The 22,110-nt window shown below is 44.9% G+C and overlaps 1 protein-coding gene across 1 annotated transcript in view; it reads left to right on the forward strand.

Annotated features, from left to right (window-relative positions):
• The window catches only part of LOC127927650 (contactin-5-like), a 214,649-nt gene extending 199,019 nt beyond the window's left edge, over positions 1–15,630 (forward strand). The window contains exons 7-8 of the mRNA XM_052514261.1: positions 7,132–7,313; positions 15,506–15,630. Of these exons, the coding sequence (XP_052370221.1) occupies positions 7,132–7,313; positions 15,506–15,630 (307 nt within the window). The remainder of the gene's footprint in view (positions 1–7,131; positions 7,314–15,505) is intronic.
• The last annotated feature ends 6,480 nt before the right edge of the window (positions 15,631–22,110 follow it).

A 22,110-nucleotide genomic window follows, 5' to 3' on the forward strand; every position in this document is an offset into this window, starting at 1 on the left:
CGCTCATCAACTCATCCCTGACCGCTGGCTACGTCCCTTCCGTCTTCAAGAGAGCGAGAGTTGCACCCTTCTGAAAAAACCTACACTCGATCCCTCCGATGTCAACAACTACAGACCAGTATCCCTTCTTTCTTTTCTCTCCAAAACTCTTGAACGTGCCGTCCTTGGTCAGCTCTCCCGCTATCTCTCTCAGAATGACCTTCTTGATCCAAATCAGTCAGGTTTCAAGACTAGTCATTCAACTGAGACTGCTCTTCTCTGTATCACGGAGGCGCTCCGCACTGCTAAAGCTAACTCTCTCTCCTCTGCTCTCATCCTTCTAGACCTATCGGCTGCCTTCGATACTGTGAACCATCAGATCCTCCTCTCCACCATCTCCGAGTTGGGCATCTCCGGCGCGGCCCACGCTTGATTGCGTCCTACCTGACAGGTCGCTCCTACCAGGTGGCGTGGCGAGAATCTGTCTCCTCACCACGCGCTCTCACCACTGGTGTCCCCCAGGGCTCTGTTCTAGGCCCTCTCCTATTCTCGCTATACACCAAGTCACTTGGCTCTGTCATAACCTCACATGGTCTCTCCTATCATTGCTATGCAGACGACACACAATTAATCTTCTCCTTTCCCCCTTCTGATGACCAGGTGGCGAATCGCATCTCTGCATGTCTGGCAGACATATCAGTGTGGATGACGGATCACCACCTCAAGCTGAACCTCGGCAAGACGGAGCTGCTCTTCCTCCCGGGGAAGGACTGCCCGTTCCATGATCTCGCCATCACGGTTGACAACTCCATTGTGTCCTCCTCCCAGAGCGCTAAGAACCTTGGCGTGATCCTGGACAACACCCTGTCGTTCTCAACTAACATCAAGGCGGTGGCCCGTTCCTGTAGGTTCATGCTCTACAACATCCGCAGAGTACGACCCTGCCTCACACAGGAAGCGGCGCAGGTCCTAATCCAGGCACTTGTCATCTCCCGTCTGGATTACTGCAACTCGCTGTTGGCTGGGCTCCCTGCCTGTGCCATTAAACCCCTACAACTCATCCAGAACGCCGCAGCCCGTCTGGTGTTCAACCTTCCCAAGTTCTCTCACGTCACCCCGCTCCTCCGCTCTCTCCACTGGCTTCCAGTTGAAGCTTGCATCCGCTACAAGACCATGGTGCTTGCCTACGGAGCTGTGAGGGGAACGGCACCTCAGTACCTCCAGGCTCTGATCAGGCCCTACACCCAAACAAGGGCACTGCGTTCATCCACCTCTGGCCTGCTCGCCTCCCTACCACTGAGGAAGTACAGTTCCCGCTCAGCCCAGTCAAAACTGTTCGCTGCTCTGGCCCCCAATGGTGGAACAAACTCCCTCACGACGCCAGGACAGCGGAGTCAATCACCACCTTCCGGAGACACCTGAAACTCCACCTCTTTAAGGAATACCTAGGATAGGATAAGTAATCCTTCTCACCCCCCTAAAAGATTTAGATGCACTATTGTAAAGTGGCTGTTCCACTGAATGTCATAAGGTGAATGCACTAATTTGTAAGTCGCTCTGGATAAGAGCGTCTGCTAAATGACTTAAATGTAAATGTAAGCTATTATCTGATAGCATGCACCCATCTGCACCAGCAGTAAACAAAGGAGCTAGCGTAGCAGGCGCTACACAAAACGCTGAAATAAAATATAAAATATGCATTACCTTTGACAAGTTTCTTTTGTTGGCACTCCAATATGTCCCATAAACATCACATTTGGTTATTTTGTTTGATTAATTACATCCATATATATCGAACATGTCCATTTATAAAGTTGTAATACAAAGTTAGGTATTTTTAAACGTTAATAATCAATCAAATTGTAGACGGGGCAATCAATAGAGGGGGAACAAAAATCAGAACAGTCCTCAGGGTTTTCCCTGCTACATAAATTCTGTTTTACTCACAGACATGATTCAAACAGTTTTAGAAACTGAGTGTTTTCTATCCAAATCTATGAATAATATGCATATCTTATATTCTTGGCATGAGTAGCAGGAAGTTGAAATTGGGCACGCTATTTATGCAAAACTCTGCCCCCTATCCCCAAGAAATTAATGCTTATGTCTTCTAAAACTAGGGGAAAATGCCACACTTGACCGTTGCACTGGATTCATTCCCACAGTGAATGGCTAAGCCTTCTACACTATTAAACCACACGATATTGTAGAGACTTTGATATTACCGGCTGCAATTGATATGATGAAAACAATGTGTGGGGAGGCAGAGTATCAGAAACTCACATCAATACATTTGTCAGATAACACTGTGAAACTATGAATTGATGCTATAGCTAGCAATCAAGAGGAAACTGACTAAATGACTCAAACTCCCCCCCTTATGCTCTCCAAATGGACGTTAGCTGGGAGTGCCGAGATGCATTGACTTTCATTCGCTATAAATGTCGTAGGATGCTGTTCACTAGGACATATTGCTCTGTCTAACGATTCCCCAGCATGAAACGGCAAGGGGGATGTTCATTGTTAATGTTCAGTCTACTGCTTGACTATATTGACAAAAAACAGATTCCATGGCATCAAATGGTTGGCTGTTGCACAGATGGGGCTCCATTATTCACAGGACGGCGGGCAGGCCCCTCCACAGTTCGGATATGACCGTGTCTCCCTTTGCCATACGGATGCATTGTATGATACACCCACTGAGGTATAATGGATACACCGAGAGCAACTGGTGGCAAAAAAACTGGTCTCAGACATGCAACAGGTAACTTTGATTGTAAACTACATCATAAACTACATCATGCAAAACTATGTGGAGATACGGGATCAGAGCATGACAGTGTTCTATTCCACACAGAGGCTTGGTGGTTATCGAGGGGGAGTGTTGGAAAGATTTTTTGAATTGGGAGAGGAACTGTTGTCATTCGGAATGGATGTAAAAAATAAAGGCTTTATTGACATTCTGTGTAATGAAAAGAAAATGTGTCTTCTTGTCTATGTAACTAACATATTTGGGAAACTGAACAAACTGAAGGCTTGCAGATCAGATCTACCAAATCAGCTAAATCTGTTTGACTGTGATCCTGGCTAAGTTGATATGATGGTAAGTGAAATTGAAGAGCTGATCGAGCATTCATCTCTAGAGAGACCTCATGTGACTGAATGCTGCAGAAAACACATTCACATTTTACTATGGAGGAGTTTTGGTTCCTGGCTGAAAGGGAATACTGTGTTTTCTCCTTCTGAGCATTATAACTCTTGGTACAGTGATGTCTTATGTTTCACCTCGTCATGGCTGAACGATGACTTGAATAACATACAGCTGGCAGGTCATACTCTGTATTGGCAGGATAAAACAGCAGCCTCTGGTAAGACAAGGGTGAAGGTTTATGTATATCGGTAAACAACAGCTGGTGCACGATATCTGAGGAAGTCTCAAGGCTTTGCTCACCTGAGGAAGAGTATCTCATTATAAGCTGTAATCCACACTATCTACCAAGAGAGTGTTTATGTATATTCTTCGTAGCTGTCTATTTACCACCACAAACAGATGCTGGCACTAAGACCACACTCAACGAGTTGTAAAAGGCCATAAGCTAACAGGAAAACGCTCATACAGAGGCAGCACTCCTATTGCCGGGGACTTTAATGCAGGGAAACTTACATCTGCTTTACCTCATTTCTACCAGCATGTTAAATGTGCAACCAGAGGGGGAAAACTCTAAACCACCTTTACTCCACACACAGAGATGCGTAAAAAGCTCTCCCTCACCCTCCATTTGGTAAATCTGACCACATTTCTATCCTCCTGATTCCTGCTTACAAGCAACAATTAATGCAGGAAGCACCAGGCCACTAAAATAGTGGTCAGATGAAGCAGATGCTAAGCTACAGGACTGTTTTGCTAGCACAGATTGGAATATGTTCCGGGATTCTTCCGATGGCATTGAGGAGTACACCACATCAGTCACTGGCTTCATCAATAAGTGAATCGATGACGTCCCCACAGTGACTGTATGTACATACCCCAACCAGAAGCCATGGATTACAGGCAACATCTGCACTGAGCTAAAGGGTAGAGGTGCCACTTTCAAGGAGCGGGACTCTAACCTGGAAGCTTATAAGAAATCCAGCTATGCCCTCCTACGAACCATCAAACAGGCAAAGATCGAATCGTACTACACCGGCTCCGACGCAGACCACTATAGTTCCTGTGCCCACCAACACGAAGGTAACCTGCTTAAATGACTCCCGACACGTAGCACTCACATCTGTAGCCATGAAGTGCTTTGAAAGGATGGTCATGGCTCACATCAACAGAATTTTCCCAGAAACCCTACACCCACTCCAATTTGCGCAACACATCACCACATGTGGTCCTTCTGTGGCTCAGTTGGTAGAGCATGGCGCTTGTAACGCCAGGGTAGTGGGTTCGATTCCCGGGACCACCCATACGTAGAATGTATGCACACATGACTGTAAGTCGCTTTGGATAAAAGCGTCAGCTAAATGGCATATATTATTATTATATATTATCAACAGATCCACAGATGATGCAATCTATGTTGCCAGACATCCCTTCATCCCTTCAGCCCCTTAGTGCCCATGGTGTCCAGACATCCCTTCACTCCCTTAGTGCCCATGGTGTCCAGACATCCCTTCACCCCCTTATTGCCCATGGTGTCCAGACATCCCTTCACCCCCTTATTGCCCATGGTGTCCAGACATCCCTTCACCCCCTCATCCCTTCACCCCCTTATCACATGTATTTATATAGCCCTTCTTACATCAGCTGATATCTCAAAGTGCTCTACAGAAACCCAGCCTAAAACCCCAAACAGCAAGCAATGCAGGTGTAGAAGCTCGGTGGCTCGGAAAAACTCCCTAGAAAGGCCAAAACCTAGGAAGAAACCTAGAGAGGAACCAGGCTATGAAGGGTGGCCAATCCTCTTCTGTGCCGGGTGAAGATTATAACAGAACATGGCCAAGATGTTCAAATGTTCATAAATGACCAGCATGGTCAAATAATAATAATCACAGTAATTGTCGAGGGTGCAGCAAGTGAGCACCTCAGGAGTAAATGTCAGTTGGCTTTTCATAGCCGGTCATTAAGAGTATCTCTACCGCTCCTGCTGTCTCTAGAGAGTTGAAGACAGCAGGTCTGGGACAGGTATCACATCCGGTGAACAGGTCAGGGTTCCATAGCCGCAGCAGCATGGCCAGGTGGACAGGGGACAGCAAGGAGTCATCATGCCAGGTCGTCCTGAGGCATGGTCCTAGGGCTCAGGTCCTCCGAGAGAGAGAAAAAAAGAGAGAAAGAGAGAATTAGAGAGAGCATACTTGAATTCACACAGGACACCGGATAAGACAGGAGAAGTACTCCAGATATAACAAACTGACCCTAGCCCCCCGACACATAAACTAATGCAGCATAAATTCTGGAGGCTGAGACAGGAGGGGTCAGGAGACACTGTGGCCCCATCCGAGGACACCCCCGGACAAGGCCAAACAGGAAGGATATAACCCCACCCACTTTGCTAAAGCACAGCCCCCACACTACTAGAGGGATATCTTCAACCACCAACCTACCATCCTGACACCGTGTCCAGACATCCCTTCACCCCCTTAGAACCCATGATGTTCAGACATCCCTTCACCCCCTTAGTGCCCATGGTGTCCAGACATCCCTTCACCCCCTTAGTGCCCATGGTGTCCAGACATCCCTTCACTCCCTTAGTGCCCATGGTGTCCAGACATCCCTTCACCCCCTTAGTGCCCATGGTGTCCAGACATCCCTTCACCCCCTTAGTGCCCATGATGTCCAGACATCCCTTCACCCCCTTAGTGCCCATGGTGTCCATGGTGTCAAATCAAATCAAATCAAATTTATTTATATAGCCCTTTGTACATCAGCTGATATCTCAAAGTGTGTGTCCATGGTGTCCAGACATCCCTTCACCCCCTTAGTGCCCATGGTGTCCAGACATCCTTTCGTGCCCATGGTGTCCATGGTGTCCAGACATCCCTTCACTCCCTTATTGCCCATGGTGTCCAGACATCCCTTCACCCCCTTAGTGCCCATGGTGTCCAGACATCCCTTCAGCCCCTTAGTGCCCATGGTGTCCAGACATCCCTTCACCCCCTTAGTGCCCATGGTGTCTATGGTGTCCATGGTGTCCAGACATCCCTTCACCCCCTTAGTGCCCATGGTGTCCAGACATCCTTTCGTGCCCATGGTGTCCATGGTGTCCAGACATCCCTTCACTCCCTTAGTGTCCATGGTGTCCAGGAGTGATTTTGAGCTGTAACGGCTGTGGTTAGTTCTGAACGTGCTCTGAATCTAACTCACAGAGACCATGGCAACTGGGACTCTGAGCGATATTAAAATGTCTTTGTGAATTTGGAAGTGATAAAAAAGCGATGTAACATTTTCATTTTCATGCCGAGTGATGGATGGGAGCACTGGGGATTTCCAGGGGTGTCACATTTCCATCTTTCTGAGAGCTGTCAAATGGAGCTGTCATACACAGAGCCTTGCTGATATAGTATAGTATGACGTTCTCCTGCTACATGTTCAACCCATCTATCATGGAGAGAGCAGAGAAGTCACAAGGGCATAGAGGAGCATCAACAAACGGGTGATGAACAGCCACACACACACTAATCATAGAAATCATGATGATTAGTTGGGCTGGTGGTAACCTGATCTGAATATATCATGTAGTCAATGACATCGTTCTCAGTTGGAGGTCATTTGGGCAGAGAGAGACTCAGAGAGACAAGGTCACTCTGGATAATGGCACAGTAAATGATTTAGAGGTGTTTTAGTGTGTAGATGGACACAAAACACAGTCACATACGGTATATTAAGTATCAGTTTATATAGCCAGGATAGGTCTGTGTGCCAACGTGGGAACTGAATCCCCGACTTTCCACATTCCTCTTCTGCTTGTCCTTTACTATATTCTGGTTGTAAATGTATCCACTTGTCTGGCTGGAATTAGATTTTGGAGTTGTCAAATTAACTTTCTCTTCCTAGTCATGACACAACAATCAACTCTCTGCTCTCCTTGTCCTGTATATCACACATGTATTATGTATGAGTTCACATGCTGTAAATATTATCGACCCTCTCCACTCTCTTCCTCCAAGTCCCGTCCCAACCATAACGTGGAGGAAGATGAATGGTAACATCCCTAAGAAGGCTCGTCTGAGGAAGTCCCAGGCTGTTCTGGAGATCCCTAATGTACAGCTTGAGGACACTGGGACCTACGAGTGTAAAGCGGAGAACCCCAGGGGAGGAACAGCTTTCAAAGGACACATCCAGATCTACAGTAAGTTAAGGAGGACTGGAGCTACATGTTGTTTTTGTTTGTTTGTTCATCTGTGACTGTGGTGTTAATATGTTACTGTGGTGTTAATATGTTACTGTGGTGTTAATATGTTACTGTGGTGTTAATATGTTACTGTGGTGTTAATATGTTACTGTGGTGTTAATATGTTACTGTGGTGTTAATATGTTACTGTGGTGTTAATATGTTACTGTGGTGTTAATATGTTACCGTGGTGTTAATATGTTACTGTGGTGTTAATATGTTACTGTGGTGTTAATATGTTACCGTGGTGTTAATATGTTACTGTGGTGTTAATATGTTACTGTGGTGTTAATATGTTACTGTGGTGTTAATATGTTACTGTGGTGTTAATATGTTACCGTGGTGTTAATATGTTACTGTGGTGTTAATATGTTACCGTGGTGTTAATATGTTACTGTGGTGTTAATATGTTACTGTGGTGTTAATATGTTACTGTGGTGTTAATATGTTACTGTGGTGTTAATATGTTACCGTGGTGTTAATATGTTACTGTGGTGTTAATATGTTACTGTGGTGTTAATATGTTACCGTGGTGTTAATATGTTACCGTGGTGTTAATATGTTACCGTGGTGTTAATATGTTACTGTGGTGTTAATATGTTACTGTGGTGTTAATATGTTACTGTGGTGTTAATATGTTACTGTGGTGTTAATATGTTACTGTGGTGTTAATATGTTACTGTGGTGTTAATATGTTACCGTGGTGTTAATATGTTACCGTGGTGTTAATATGTTACTGTAGTGTTAGTCTGTGACTGTGGCGTTCATCTGTGATTGTGGCGTTAATATGTGACTGTGGTGTTTTTAATTTTTTTTTATTTATTTCACCTTTATTAAACCAGGTAGGCTAGTTGAGAACAAGTTCTCATTTGCAACTGCGACCTGGCCAAGATAAAGCATAGCAGTGTGAGCAGACAACACAGAGTTACACATGGAGTAAACAATTAACAAGTCAATAACACAATAGGAAAAAAAAAGTGGAGTCTATATACATTGTGTGCAAAAGGCATGAGGAGGTAGGCGAATAATTACAATTTAGCAGATTAACACTGGAGTGATAAATGATCAGATGGTCATGTACAGGTAGAGATATTGGTGTGCAAAAGAGCAGAAAAGTAAATAAATAAAAACAGTATGGGGATGAGGAAGGTAAAAATGGGTGGGCTATTTGCCGATAGACTATGTACAGCTGCAGAGATCGGTTAGCTGCTCAGATAGCAGATGTTTGAAGTTGGTGAGGGAGATAAGTCTCCAACTTCAGCGATTTTTGCAATTCGTTCCAGTCACAGGCAGCAGAGAACTGGAACGAAAGGCGGCCAAATGAGGTGTTGGCTTTAGGGATGATCAGTGAGATACACATGCTGGAGCGCATGCTACGGATGGGTGTTGCCATCGTGACCAGTGAACTGAGATAAGGCGGAGCTTTACCTAGCATGGACTTGTAGATGACCTGGAGCCAGTGGGTCTGGCGGCGAATATGTAGCGAGGGCCAGCCGACTAGAGAACGTACAAGTCGCAGTGGTGGGTGGTATAAGGTGCTTTAGTGACAAAACGGATGGCACAGTGATAAACTGCATCCAGTTTGCCGAGAAGAGTGTTGGAAGCAATTTTGTAGGTGACATCGCCAAAGTCGAGGATCGGTAGGATAGTCAGTTTTACGAGGGTAAGTTTGGCGCGTGAGTGAAGGAGGCTTTGTTGCGGAATAGAAAGCCGACTTTTGCTTTGATTTTCGATTGGAGATGTTTGATATGAGTCTGGAAGGAGAGTTTACAGTCTAGCCAGACACCTAGGTACTTATAGATGTCCACATATTCAAGGTTGGAACCATCCAGGGTGGTGATGCTAGTCAGGCGTGCGGGTGCAGGCAGTGAACGGTTGAAAAGCATGCATTTGGTTTTACTAGCGTTTAAGAGCAGTTGGAGGCCACGGAAGGAGTGTTGTATGGCATTGAAGCTCGTTTGGAGGTTAGATAGCACAGTGTCCAAGGACGGGCCGGAAGTATATAGAATGGTGTCGTCTGCGTAGAGGTGGATCAGGGAATCGCCTGCAGCAAGAGCAACATCATTGATATATACAGAGAAAAGAGTTGGCCCGAGGATTGAACCCTGTGGCACCCCATAGAGACTGCCAGAGGACCGGTCAGCATGCTCTCCGATTTGACACACTGAACTCTGTCTGCAAAGTAATTGGTGAACCAGGCAAGGCAGTCATCTGAAAAACCAGGCTACAGTTAGTCTGCCGCTAAGAATATGTTGATTGACCGAGTCGAAAGCCTTGGCAAGGCTAAACCAGCCAGTACTGTCTTTTAGCGCAAGGCGGTTATGATATTGTTTAGTACCTTGGTGTGGCTGAGGTGCACCCGTGACCTGCTACTGAAACCAGATTTGAGAAGGTGCGGTGGGATTACGAGATGGTCAGTGACCTGTTTGTTGACTTGGCTTTGGAAGACCTTAGAAGGCAGGGCAGGATGGATATAGGTCTGTAACAGTTTGGAACCAGGGTGTCTCCCCCTTTGAAGAGGGGGATGACTGAACCTGCTGTTTTCAATCCTTGGGGATCTCAGAACGATATTGTGAAAGAGAGGTTGAACAGGCTGGTAATAGGGGTTGCGGTGACAATGGCGGCGGATAGTTTCTGTAGTGTTAGAAATAGAGGGTCCAGATTGTCAAGCCCAGCTGATTTTGTTACTGGTCCAGGTTTGCAGCTCTTTCAGAACATCTGCTATCTGGAATTTGGGTAAAGGAGAACCTGGAGAGGCTTGGGCGTGTTAGCTGTGGGGTTACTGGAGCTGTTGGTTACTGAGGTTGGAGTAGCCAGGTGGAAGGCATGGCCAGCCGTTGAGAAATGCTTGTTGAAGTTTTCGATAATCATGGATTTATCGGTGGTGACCGTGTTACCTAGCCTCAGTGCAGTGGGAAGCTGGGAGGAGGTGCTCTTGTTCTCCATGGACTTCACAGTGTCCCAGAACCTTTTGGAGTTGGAGCTACAGGATGCAAACCTGCCTGAAGAAGGTGGCCTTGCTTTCCTGACTGAACCTGGTGTTACTTGGTTCCTGAACCTGAACAGTTGCATATCCTGGGGACTGTTCGATGCTACTTGCAGTCCGCCACAGGATGTTTTTGTGCTGGTCGAGGGCAGTCAGGTCTGGAGTGAACCAAGGGCTTTATCTGTTCTTGGTTCTGCATTTTTTGAACGGAGCATGCTTATCTAAAATGTGAGGTGTTACTGTTTTAAAGAATGACCAGGCATCCTCAACTGACGGGATGAGGTCAATGTCCTTCCAGGATACCCGGGCCAGGTCGATTAGAAAGGCCTGCTTACAGAACCTGTTTTAGGGAACCTTTGACAGTGATGAGGGGTGGTCGTTTGACTGCGGCTGTTAGCGGATACAGGCAATGAGGCAGTGATAGCTGAGATCCTGATTGAAGAACGGAGGTGTATTTGGAGGGCCAGTTGGTCAGGATAACGTTATGAACCTTGTTTACAGATTTAGGGTTGTACCTGGTGGGTTCCTTGATGATTTGTGTGAGATTGAGGGCATCTAGCTTAGATTGTAGGACTGCCGGGGTGTTAAGCATATCCCAGTTTAGGTCACCTAACAGAACAAACTCTGAAGCTAGATGGGGGCAATCAATTCACAAATGGTGTCCAGGGTTAAAAAAGCAGCTGGGTGCTGAGGGGGTCGAACCAGGCGGCAACAGTGAAAGACTTATTTCTGAAGAGTAATTTTCAAAATTAGTAGTTCAAACTGTTTGGGTATGGACCTGGAAAGTATGACATGAACTTTGCAGGCTATCCCTGCAGTAGACTGCAACCTGGTGTTTGGCAGTTCTATCTTGAACGGAAGATGTTATAGTTGGGTTATGGAAATCTCAGGTTTTGAACCTGGGCTTCCTGAAGCCAGGATTCAGACACGGCAAGGACATCAGGGTTAGCAACCTGGTGCTAAAGAAGTGAGTAAAACAAACTTAGGGAGGAGGCTTCTGATGTTTACATGCATGAAACCAAGGTTTTTCGATCACAGAAGTCAACAAATGAGGGTGCCTGGGGACATGCAGGGCCTGGGTTTACCTCCACATCACCCGCGGAAGAGAGGAGGAGTAGTATGAGGGTGCGGCTAAAGGCTATCAAAACTGGTCACCTAGAGCGTTGGGGACAGAGAATGAAAGGAGCAGATTTCTGGGCATGGTAGAATATATTCAGGGCATAATGCGCAGACAGGGGTATGGTGGGGTGTGGGTACAGCGGAGGTAAGCCCATGCACTGGGTGATGATGAGAGAGGTTGTATCTCTGGACATGCTGGTTGTAATGGGTGCAGCTGCATGTGTGGGAGGTGGGACAAAGGAGGTATCAGGGGTATGAAGAGTGGATCTAGGGGCTCCATTGTAAACTAAAACAATGATAACTAACCTGAACAAAATGATACAACATATTGACATTTGAGAGAGACATACTAATCACAGGTGTTGAATTGGGAGAGCTAGCTAAAACAGTAGCTAAAACAGTAGGTGAGACAACAGCTAATCAGCTAGCACAACAACAGCAGGTGCATAAAATGGCAGTCCAAACAAACAGGACTAAAGGGGAAAAATAGAATTAACTACACACAGAGCCTGAGTGCGGCTGGGGCCGACAGATAAAACAAACAAGTAACTAATCAGACCAAACTAACAGAAACAAAAGAATGGAAAACCGTGATTAATGGACAGTCTAGCACGCATCAGCTATGTAGCCAAGTGATCAGTGTCCAGGGGGCAAACAGGAAGGGGCAGGGAAGCTGGACTGGCGAGTGTTATCCAGGTTAAAAAACAGTTAGCAGTGGCTAACAATGACTAAATAGCTTGGAGCAGTTAGCTGGTTAGCTTCTGGAGGTTCTTGAGTGGAAAATTAAAAATAATGGCGATTCCTTATCACATTGGGGATTCAGGTTGCAACCTTTTGGTATAAACAAATAAAACATTGAAAAGCTAAAGTAAATATGGGTCCAAGTGTTTAACCACTAGGATTCCTGCTGGTTAGTCCAAGGCCTGTGCTAACAAGCTAACAGTTAGTAGGCCAGGGTAAACAAGTCCAACAGTCTAACCACTAGGCTAAACCAGCCAGCAGGCCGAATTCCAAGCAACCACGTCTATGGTGTTACTATGGTGTAACTGTGGTGTTACTGTGCTGTTACTGAACCTTTGATTATTGTGGTGTTACTAACCCGGTTGTTACTGTGGTGTTACTGTGGTGTTACTGAACCTGGTGTTACTATGGTGTTACTATGGTGTAACGTTACTGAACCTGGTGTTACCTGAACCTGGTGTTACTGAACATGCTGTTACTGAACCTGGTGTTACTGAACCTGGTATTACTAGTGGTGTTACTAACCCTGGTGTTACTGTGCTGTTACTGTGCTGTTACTTTGCTGTTACTGAACCTGGTGTTACTAGTCCAACCCGGTGTTACTGAACCTGGTGTTACTAGAACCTGGTGTTACTGTGGTGTTACTGAGCCTGGTGTTACTGTCCAACGTTACTGAACCTGGGTTACTGCTAGTGTTACTGAACCGTGTTAAATATCCTGGTGTTACTGTGGTGTTACTGAACCTGGTGTTACTAGGATCCTGCTGTTACTGTCCAACGTTACTGAACCTGGTGTTACTGTAGTGTTTTTGAACCTGGTGTTACTGTCCTAACCACTACCTGCTGGTGTTACTGTGGTGTTACTGTGCTGTTACTGAACCTGGTGTTACTGTGGTGTTACTGAACCTGGTGTTACTGAACCTGGTTTTACTGATACCTGGTGTTACTGTGGTGTTACTGAACCTGGTGTTACTGATCCTGGTGTTACTGTCCAGTGTTACTGAACCTGGTTTTACTGATCCTGGTGTTACTGTGGTGTTACTGAACCTGGTGTTACTGATCCAACGTGTTACTGTGGTGTTACTGTGCTGTTACTGAACCTGATGTTACTGGTGTTACTGAACCTGGTGTTACTGAACCTGGTTTTACTGATCCTGGTGTTACTGTGGTGTTACTGAACCTAAACACTGATACCTGGTGTTACTGTGGTGTTACTGAACCTGGTTTTACTACCTGGTGTTACTGTGGTGTTACTGAACCTGATTTTACTATCCTGGTGTTACTGAACCTGGTTTTACTGATCCGGGTGTTACTGTGGTGTTACTGAACCTGGTTTTACTGATCCGGGTGTTACTGTGGTGTTACTGAACCTGGTGTTATTGTCCAACATTAACCACTGTTCTGAACCTGGTGTTACTGAACCTGGTGTTAATGAACCTGGTGTTACTGTGGTGTTACTAGGATCCTGGTGTTACTGTGCTGTTACTGAACCCTGGTACCTGTGGTGTTACTGTGGTGTTACTGAACCTGGTGCTATTGTGGTATTACTGTGCTGTTAATGAACCTGGGTTATCTAACCTGGTCAGTTACTGATTCAGGTAACTGAACCTGGTGTTAATGGGGTTTACTGAACCTGGTTTAAACACTGGGCTAAAACTGCAGGGTCTGGACAACATAGCAGTCATTGCAGGGTTATAACAGTCTCATTTAGTTTTGCAGGGTCAGGCAAGAATAACAGTCATTGCAGGGTTAAACACTGGGAAAATACTGCAGGGTCAGGACAACATAACAGTCATTGCAGGGTTAAACACTGGGCTAAATACTGCAGGGTCAGGACAACATACCAGTCATTGCAGGGTTAAACACTGGGCTAAATACTGTAGGGTCAGGACAACATAACAGTCATTGCAGGGTTAAACACTGGGCTAAATACTGCAGGGTCAGGACAACATAACAGTCATTGCAGGGTTAAACACTGGGCTAAATACTGCAGGGTCAGGACAACATAACAGTCATTGCAGGGTTAAACACTGGGCTAAATACTGCAGGGTCAGGACAACATAACAGTCATTGCAGGGTTAAACACTGGGCTAAATACTGCAGGGTCAGGACAACATAACAGTCATTGCAGGGTTAAACACTGGGCTAAATACTGCAGGGTCAGGACAACATAACAGTCATTGCAGGGTTAAACACTGGGCTAAATACTGCAGGGTCAGGACAACATAACAGTCATTGCAGGGTTAAACACTGGGCTAAATACTGTAGGGTCAGGACAACATAACAGTCATTGCAGGGTTAAACACTGGGCTAAATACTGCAGGGTCAGGACAACATAACAGTCATTGCAGGGTTAAACACTGGGCTAAATACTGTAGGGTCAGGACAACATACCAGTCATTGCAGGGTTAAACACTGGGCTAAATACTGTAGGGTCAGGACAACATAACAGTCATTGCAGGGTTAAACACTGGGCTAAATACTGTGGGTCAGGACAACATAACAGTCATTGCAGGGTTAAACACTGGGATAAATACAGTAGGGTCAGGACAACATAACAGTCATTGCAGGGTTAAACACTGGGCTAAATACTGCAGGGTCAGGACAACATAACAGTCATTGCAGGGTTAAACACTGGGCTAAATAGGCATGCTGGGTATAGGACAACATAACAGTCATTGCAGGGTTAAACACTCCTAAATACTGTCCCCAGTGGTCAGGACAACATAACAGTCAGCCAGGGTTAAACACTGGAAATAGCTGCAGGGTCAGGACAACATAACAGTCATTGCAGGGTTAAACACTGGGCTAAATACTGCAAGGTCAGGACAACATAGTGTGGTGCAAAATGATGTGTGTGTGTGTGTGTGTGTGTGTGTGTGTGTGTGTGTGTGTGTGTGTGTGTGTGTGTGTGTGTGTGTGTGTGTGTGTGTGTGTGTGTGTACCCAGGTCTGTGAATGTGTGTGCATGTGTTGTGTGCTGTGTCTGTGTGTCTGAATGACAGAGGGATTGATGAGGCAGTGTGCTCACGTGTCAGCATACACATGCATGCTTTCAGTGTTCTCACCAAGGTCAGGACAACATAGTGTGGATGCTGGTAGTGTTCTCACCAAGGTCAGGACAACATATTGGTGCATGCTGGTAGTGTTCTCACAGCAATCATTTCAGACAATATAAGTGTGGTGAATGCTGGTAGTGTTCTCACAATATCAGGTCAGGACAACATAGTGTGGTGCATGCTGGTACCCAGTTCTAGGCATGCATGATTATATGCCTTCCTACTTCATCTGTTCTCTCCTCCTCAGCCTTCCCCCAGTGGATCAGCATCATAAACGACAGCCAGAAGACAGTGGAGATCAGCTGCATGGGAGTGCAAGGCCACAGGGATCATTTAGACCCATATACCCTAGTTCTAGAATGGACAGCATGATCACACCACAGGTACTACACACAGGTTCTAGAATACACAGCATGATTTCAGCAATATACCCAGGTCTGGAATACACAGCATCATTTCAGCAATATACCCAGTTCTAGAATACACAGCATCATTTCAGCAATATACCCAGTTCTAGAATACACAGCATCATTTCAGCAATATACCCAGTTCTAGAATACACAGCATCATTTCAGCAATATACCCAGTTCTAGAATACACAGCATGATTTCAGCAATATACCCAGTTCTAGAATACACAGCATGATTTCAGCAATATACCCAGTTCTAGAATACACAGCATGATTTCAGCAATATACCCAGTTCTAGAATACACAGCATGATTTCAGCAATATACCCAGTTCTAGAATACACAGAATCATTTCAGCAATATACCCAGTTCTAGAATACACAGCATCATTTCAGCAATATACCCAGTTCTAGAATACACAGCATCATTTCAGCAATATACCCAGGTCTGGAATACACAGCATCATTTCAGCAAAATAACCAGTTCTAGAATACACAGCATCATTTCAGCAATATACCCAGTTCTAGAATACACAGCATCATTTCAGCAATATACCCAGTTCTAGAATACACAGCATCATTTCAGCAATATACCCAGTTCTAGAATACACAGCATCATTTCAGCAATATACCCAGGTCTAGAATACACAGCATCATTTCAGCAATATACCCAGTTCTAGAATACACAGCATCATTTCAGCAATATACCCAGTTCTAGAATACACAGCATCATTTCAGCAATATAACCAGTTCTAGAATACACAGCATCATTTCATCAATATACCCAGTTCTAGAATACACAGCATCATTTCAGCAATATACCCAGTTCTAGAATACACAGCATGATTTCAGCAATATACCCAGTTCTAGAATACACAGCATCATTTCAGCAATATACCCAGGTCTGGAATACACAGCATCATTTCAGCAAAATAACCAGTTCTAGAATACACAGCATCATTTCAGCAAAATAACCAGTTCTAGAATACACAGCATCATTTCAGCAAACTAACCAGTTCTAGAATACACAGCATCATTTCAGCAAAATAACCAGTTCTAGAATACACAGCAGAGACATTTAAAATATAAAATAGCGTCAATCTGTTTTTTGATTTTTCAAAATGTGAAATTTGTTGTTTTGTTTACAATGGCTTGTGAAAGTATTCACCCCCCTTGGCATTTTTCCTATTTTGTTTCCTTTCAACCTGGAATTAAAATAGATTTTTGGTGGGTTTGCATCACTTGATTTACACAACATGCCTACCACTTTGACGATGCCAAATATTTTTTGTTGTGAAACAAACAAGAAATTAGACAAAAAACGGAAAACTTGAGCGTGCATAACTATTCACCCCCCCCCTAAAAAAATCCATACTTTTTAGAGCCACCTATGTCCCAGTCTCAAATCTCTGGAAGACTGAAACAGGTTTCCCTCAAGCATTTCCCTGTATTTAGCTCCATCCATCTTTACTTCAATTCTGATCAGTTTCCCAGTCCCTGCCGATGAAAAATATCCTCACAGCATGATGCTGCCACCACCATGCTTCACTGTGGGGATGGTATTCTCGGGTGACGTGATGTGTTGGGTTTGCGCCAGACATAGTGTAACTAAATTATAGTCTCACCTGACCAGAGTACATTCTTCCATATGTTTGAGGAGGCTCCCACGTGCCTTTTGGCGAACACCAAACATGTTTGCTATTTCTTTTCTTGCCACTCTTCCGTAAAGCCCAGCTTTTGTGGAGTGTACAGCTTAAAGTGGTCCTATGGACAGATACTCCAATCTACACTGTGGAGCTTTGCAGCTCCTTCAGGGTTATATTTAGTCTCTTTGTTGCCTCTGATTAATGCCCTCCTTGCCTGGTCTGTGAGTTTTGGTGGGCAGCCCTCGCTTGGCAGGTTTGTTGTGGTGCCATATTCTTTCAATTTTTTTATAATGGGTGTAATGGTGCTCCGTGGGATGTTCAAAGTTTCGGATTTTTTTATAACCCAACCCTGATCTGTACTTTTGTCCCTGACCTGTTTAGCTCCTTGGTCTTCATGGTGCCACTTGCTTGGTGGTGCTTCTTGCTTAGTGGTGTTGCAGACTCTGGGGCCTTTCAGAACAGGTGCAGTTCCCGCTCAGCCCAGTCAAAACTGTTCGCTGCTCTGGCCCCCAATGGTGGGTGTCAATCACCACCTTCCGGAGACACCTGAAACCCCACCTCTTTAAGGAATACCTAGGATAGGATAAGTAATCCTTCTCACCCCCCTTTTAAGATTTAGATGCACTATTGTAAAGTGACTGTTCCACTGGATGTCATAAGGTGAATGCACCAATTTGTAAGTCGCTCTGGATAAGAGGTCTGCTAAATGACTTAAATGTAATGTAAAAATATATACTGAGATCATGTGACAGATCATGTGACACTTAGATTGCACACAGGTGGACTTTATTTAACACTTTGTTTAACTAATTATGTGACATCTGAAGGTAATTGGTTGCACCAGATCTTATCTAGGGGCTTCATAGCAAAGGGGTGAATACATATACACACACCACTTTATTTTTTATATATTTTTTGAAACAGTAATTTTTTTCATTTCACTTCACCAATTTGGACTATTCTGTGTATGTCCATTACATGAAATACAAATACAAATATATTTAAATTACAGGTTGTAATGCAACAAAATAGGAAAAATGCCAAGGGGGGTGTAAACAGATACAGTAACACCTCGACACAACGCCTCTCCCCTATTGGACCTAGATAGTTGGTGTGTTTGTACTGATATGTAGACTGTCTACATTTTAATAAAATGTACGTAGTTCTGTCCTTGAGCTGTTCTTGTCTATTAATGTTAGTAGTGCCATATAGAGGGAATGGGGTGTCCCCTGGAACTCAGCCAATGTGATATGCCCTTGATAAGACGAGTATGTTGTGTTTCAGAACAGGGTGGAGATGGTGAATGGAGTATGTTGTGTTACAGAGCAGGGTGGAGATGGTGAATAGAGTATGTTGTGTTACAGAGCAGGGTGGAGATGGTGAATAGAGTATGCTGTGTTTCAGAGCAGGGTGGAGATGGTGAATAGAGTATGTTGTGTTTCAGAACAGGGTGGAGATGGTGAATGGAGAGCTCATTATCCAGAAGGTCCAACAGGCTGACTCTGGGATGTACCAGTATGTTGTGTTTCAGAGCAGGGTGGAGATGGTGAATGGAGAGCTCATTATCCAGAAGGTCCAACAGGCTGACTCTGGGATGTACCAGTGTGTTGTGTTTCAGAACAGGGTGGAGATGGTGAATGGAGTATGCTGTGTTTCAGAGCAGGGTGGAGATGGTGAATGGAGAGCTCATTATCCAGAAGGTCCAACAGGCTGACTCTGGGATGTACCAGTATGTTGTGTTTCAGAGCAGGGTGGAGATGGTGAATGGAGAGCTCATTATCCAGAAGGTCCAACAGGCTGACTCTGGGATGTACCAGTGTGTTGTGTTTCAGAACAGGGTGGAGATGGTGAATGGAGAGCTCATTATCCAGAAGGTCCAACAGGCTTACTCTGGGATGTACCAGTGTGTTGTGTTTCAGAGCAGGGTGGAGATGGTGAATAGAGTATGTTGTGTTTCAGAACAGGGTGGAGATGGTGAATGGAGAGCTCATTATCCAGAAGGTCCAATCTGGGATGTACCAGTGTGTTGTGTTTCAGAGCAGGGTGGAGATGGTGAATGGAGAGCTCATTATCCAGAAGGTCCAACAGGCTGACTCTGGGATGTACCAGTGTGTTGTGTTTCAGAGCAGGGTGGAGATGGTGAATGGAGAGCTCATTATCCAGAAGGTCCAACAGGCTGACTCTGGGATGTACCAGTGTGTTGTGTTTCAGAGCAGGGTGGAGATGGTGAATGGAGAGCTCATTATCCAGAAGGTCCAACAGGCTGACTCTGGGATGTACCAGTATGTTGTGTTTCAGAGCAGGGTGGAGATGGTGAATGGAGTGTGTTGTGTTTCAGAGCAGGGTGGAGATGGTGAATGGAGTGTGTTGTGTTTCAGAGCAGGGCGGAGATGGTGAATGGAGAGCTCATTATCCAGAAGGTCCAACAGGCTTACTCTGGGATGTACCAGTGTGTTGTGTTTCAGAGCAGGGTGGAGATGGTGAATGGAGAGCTCATTATCCAGAAGGTCCAACAGGCTTACTCTGGGATGTACCAGTGTGTTGTGTTTCAGAGCAGGGTGGAGATGGTGAATGGAGAGCTCATTATCCAGAAGGTCCAACAGGCTTACTCTGGGATGTACCAGTGTGTTGTGTTTCAGAGCAGGGTGGAGATGGTGAATAGAGTATGTTGTGTTTTAGAACAGGGTGGAGATGGTGAATGGAGAGCTCATTATCCAGAAGGTCCAACAGGCTGACTCTGGGATGTACCAGTGTGTTGTGTTTCAGAGCAGGGTGGAGATGGTGAATAGAGTATGTTGTGTTTTAGAACAGGGTGGAGATGGTGAATGGAGAGATTATCCAGAAGGTCCAACAGGCTGATGGGATGTAGCAGTGTGTTGTGTTTCAGGGCAGGGTGGAGATGGTGAATGGAGAGCTCATTATCCAGAAGGTCCAACAGGCTGACTCTGGGATGTACCAGTGTGTTGTGTTTCAGAGCAGGGTGGAGATGGTGAATGGAGAGCTCATTATCCAGAAGGTCCAACAGGCTGACTCTGGGATGTACCAGTATGTTGTGTTTCAGAGCAGGGTGGAGATGGTGAATGGAGTGTGTTGTGTTTCAGAGCAGGGTGGAGATGGTGAATGGAGTGTGTTGTGTTTCAGAGCAGGGCGGAGATGGTGAATAGAGTATGTTGTGTTTCAGAGCAGGGTGGAGATGGTGAATGGAGTATGTTGTGTTTCAGAGCAGGGTGGAGATGGTGAATGGAGAGCTCATCATCCAGAAGGTCCAACAGGCTGACTCTGGGATGTACCAGTGTGTTGTGTTTCAGAGCAGGGTGGAGATGGTGAATGGAGTATGTTGTGTTTCAGAGCAGGGTGGAGATGGTGAATGGAGAGCTCATCTCCAGAAGGTCCAACAGGCTGACTCTGGGATGTACCAGTGTTTGAGAACAAATACGGAGCCATCTACTGCCGTGCAGAACTCAAGTTGTATGCTGTTGTTTTACTCCTGTTGTTGTTGTTGTTGTTGTTATATTCCTTGTAACACTATGTGTGCCTTTAGTTATTGGTACTAAATGGAAATTAATACAAGAAAAGAATAATGTGAACTGGGAAAAGCCCCACAGCAAACCAGGGTTGGAGTCTATTCCATTTCAATTCAGTCAATTCAGGAAATAAACAGAAATTCAAATGTTCCTCTTTGCTTGTAATTTCAGTTTGCTTCCTGAACCAACCACAGCTGTGTACCCACCAGCTCTCTCTGGTTTGTTGCTGTTTGTAAAAGGGAAGGTCTTTTCTGGTGTGTTTGGCATTATGTTAAAGGAAGGTTTATTTAACCTTTATTCATAAAGGTTTTTCTAATTAAGATAAAATCTCTTTAAAGGTCCATTTAAAATGGTCTGTTCATCCACAAAGGTTCATTTAAAATGGTCTGTTCATCCACAAAGGTTCATTTAAAATGGCCTGCTCATCCACAAAGGTAAGCCTAGTCTTTTCTTTGACTCTATAAACAGTGAAACTGGCATAGCAACATGAAATAGGCCACAGCCTGATAAGGGAGAAAGATAGCAACACGAGAATAAAACTAAATGTTGAGAAGGCTAATTGGCAATCAATGGAGCCTGATGGAACCTGAACAGTTGTTCCCATGAATAGAAGAAAGAAAGAGGATGTGTCCCAAATTGTACCCTATTCCTTATATAGTGCACTATGTCCATAAGGCTCCGATCAAAAAAAGTGCACTATTTAGGGAACGGAGTTCCATTTGGGATGCATGCAGAGCCTTGTGGTTATATGCAATGAGATGTCTGTATGCATCAGACTGAAGGTTGGCAGCCCAGAGTAGTTTATTTTGTCTCTATTTCAGAGGAGGAATGGATAACAGTGACTTAGAGGGTTAGATGCTCAAGGGGAAAGATGACAGGAGGAGAAAGGAGAAAGATGTTGGTGATTTATCCTGAACGACCACAACACTAGTGAACAATATTTTGTGTTTTGTACAAAAATTATTTGTCTGCCCTGCAGTATTCACTGGTAGGTTTCTATTAAAGCTGTTTGTCTGTGCTGCAGTATTCACTGGTAGGCTTCTATTAAATCTGTTTGTCTGTCCTGCAGTATTCACTGGTAGGCTTCTATTAAAGCTGTTTGTCTGTCCTGCAGTATTCACTGGTAGGCTTCTATTAAAGCTGTTTGTCTGTCCTGCAGTATTCACTGGTAGGCTTCTATTAAAGCTGTTTGTCTGTCCTGCAGTATTCACTGGTAGGCTTCTATTAAAGCTGTTTGTCTGTCCTGCAGTATTCACTGGTAGGCTTCTATTGAAG

The sequence above is a fragment of the Oncorhynchus keta genome, unplaced genomic scaffold (assembly GCF_023373465.1).
Source record: "Oncorhynchus keta strain PuntledgeMale-10-30-2019 unplaced genomic scaffold, Oket_V2 Un_scaffold_16732_pilon_pilon, whole genome shotgun sequence".
Classification (NCBI taxonomy): Eukaryota; Metazoa; Chordata; class Actinopteri; order Salmoniformes; family Salmonidae; genus Oncorhynchus; species Oncorhynchus keta.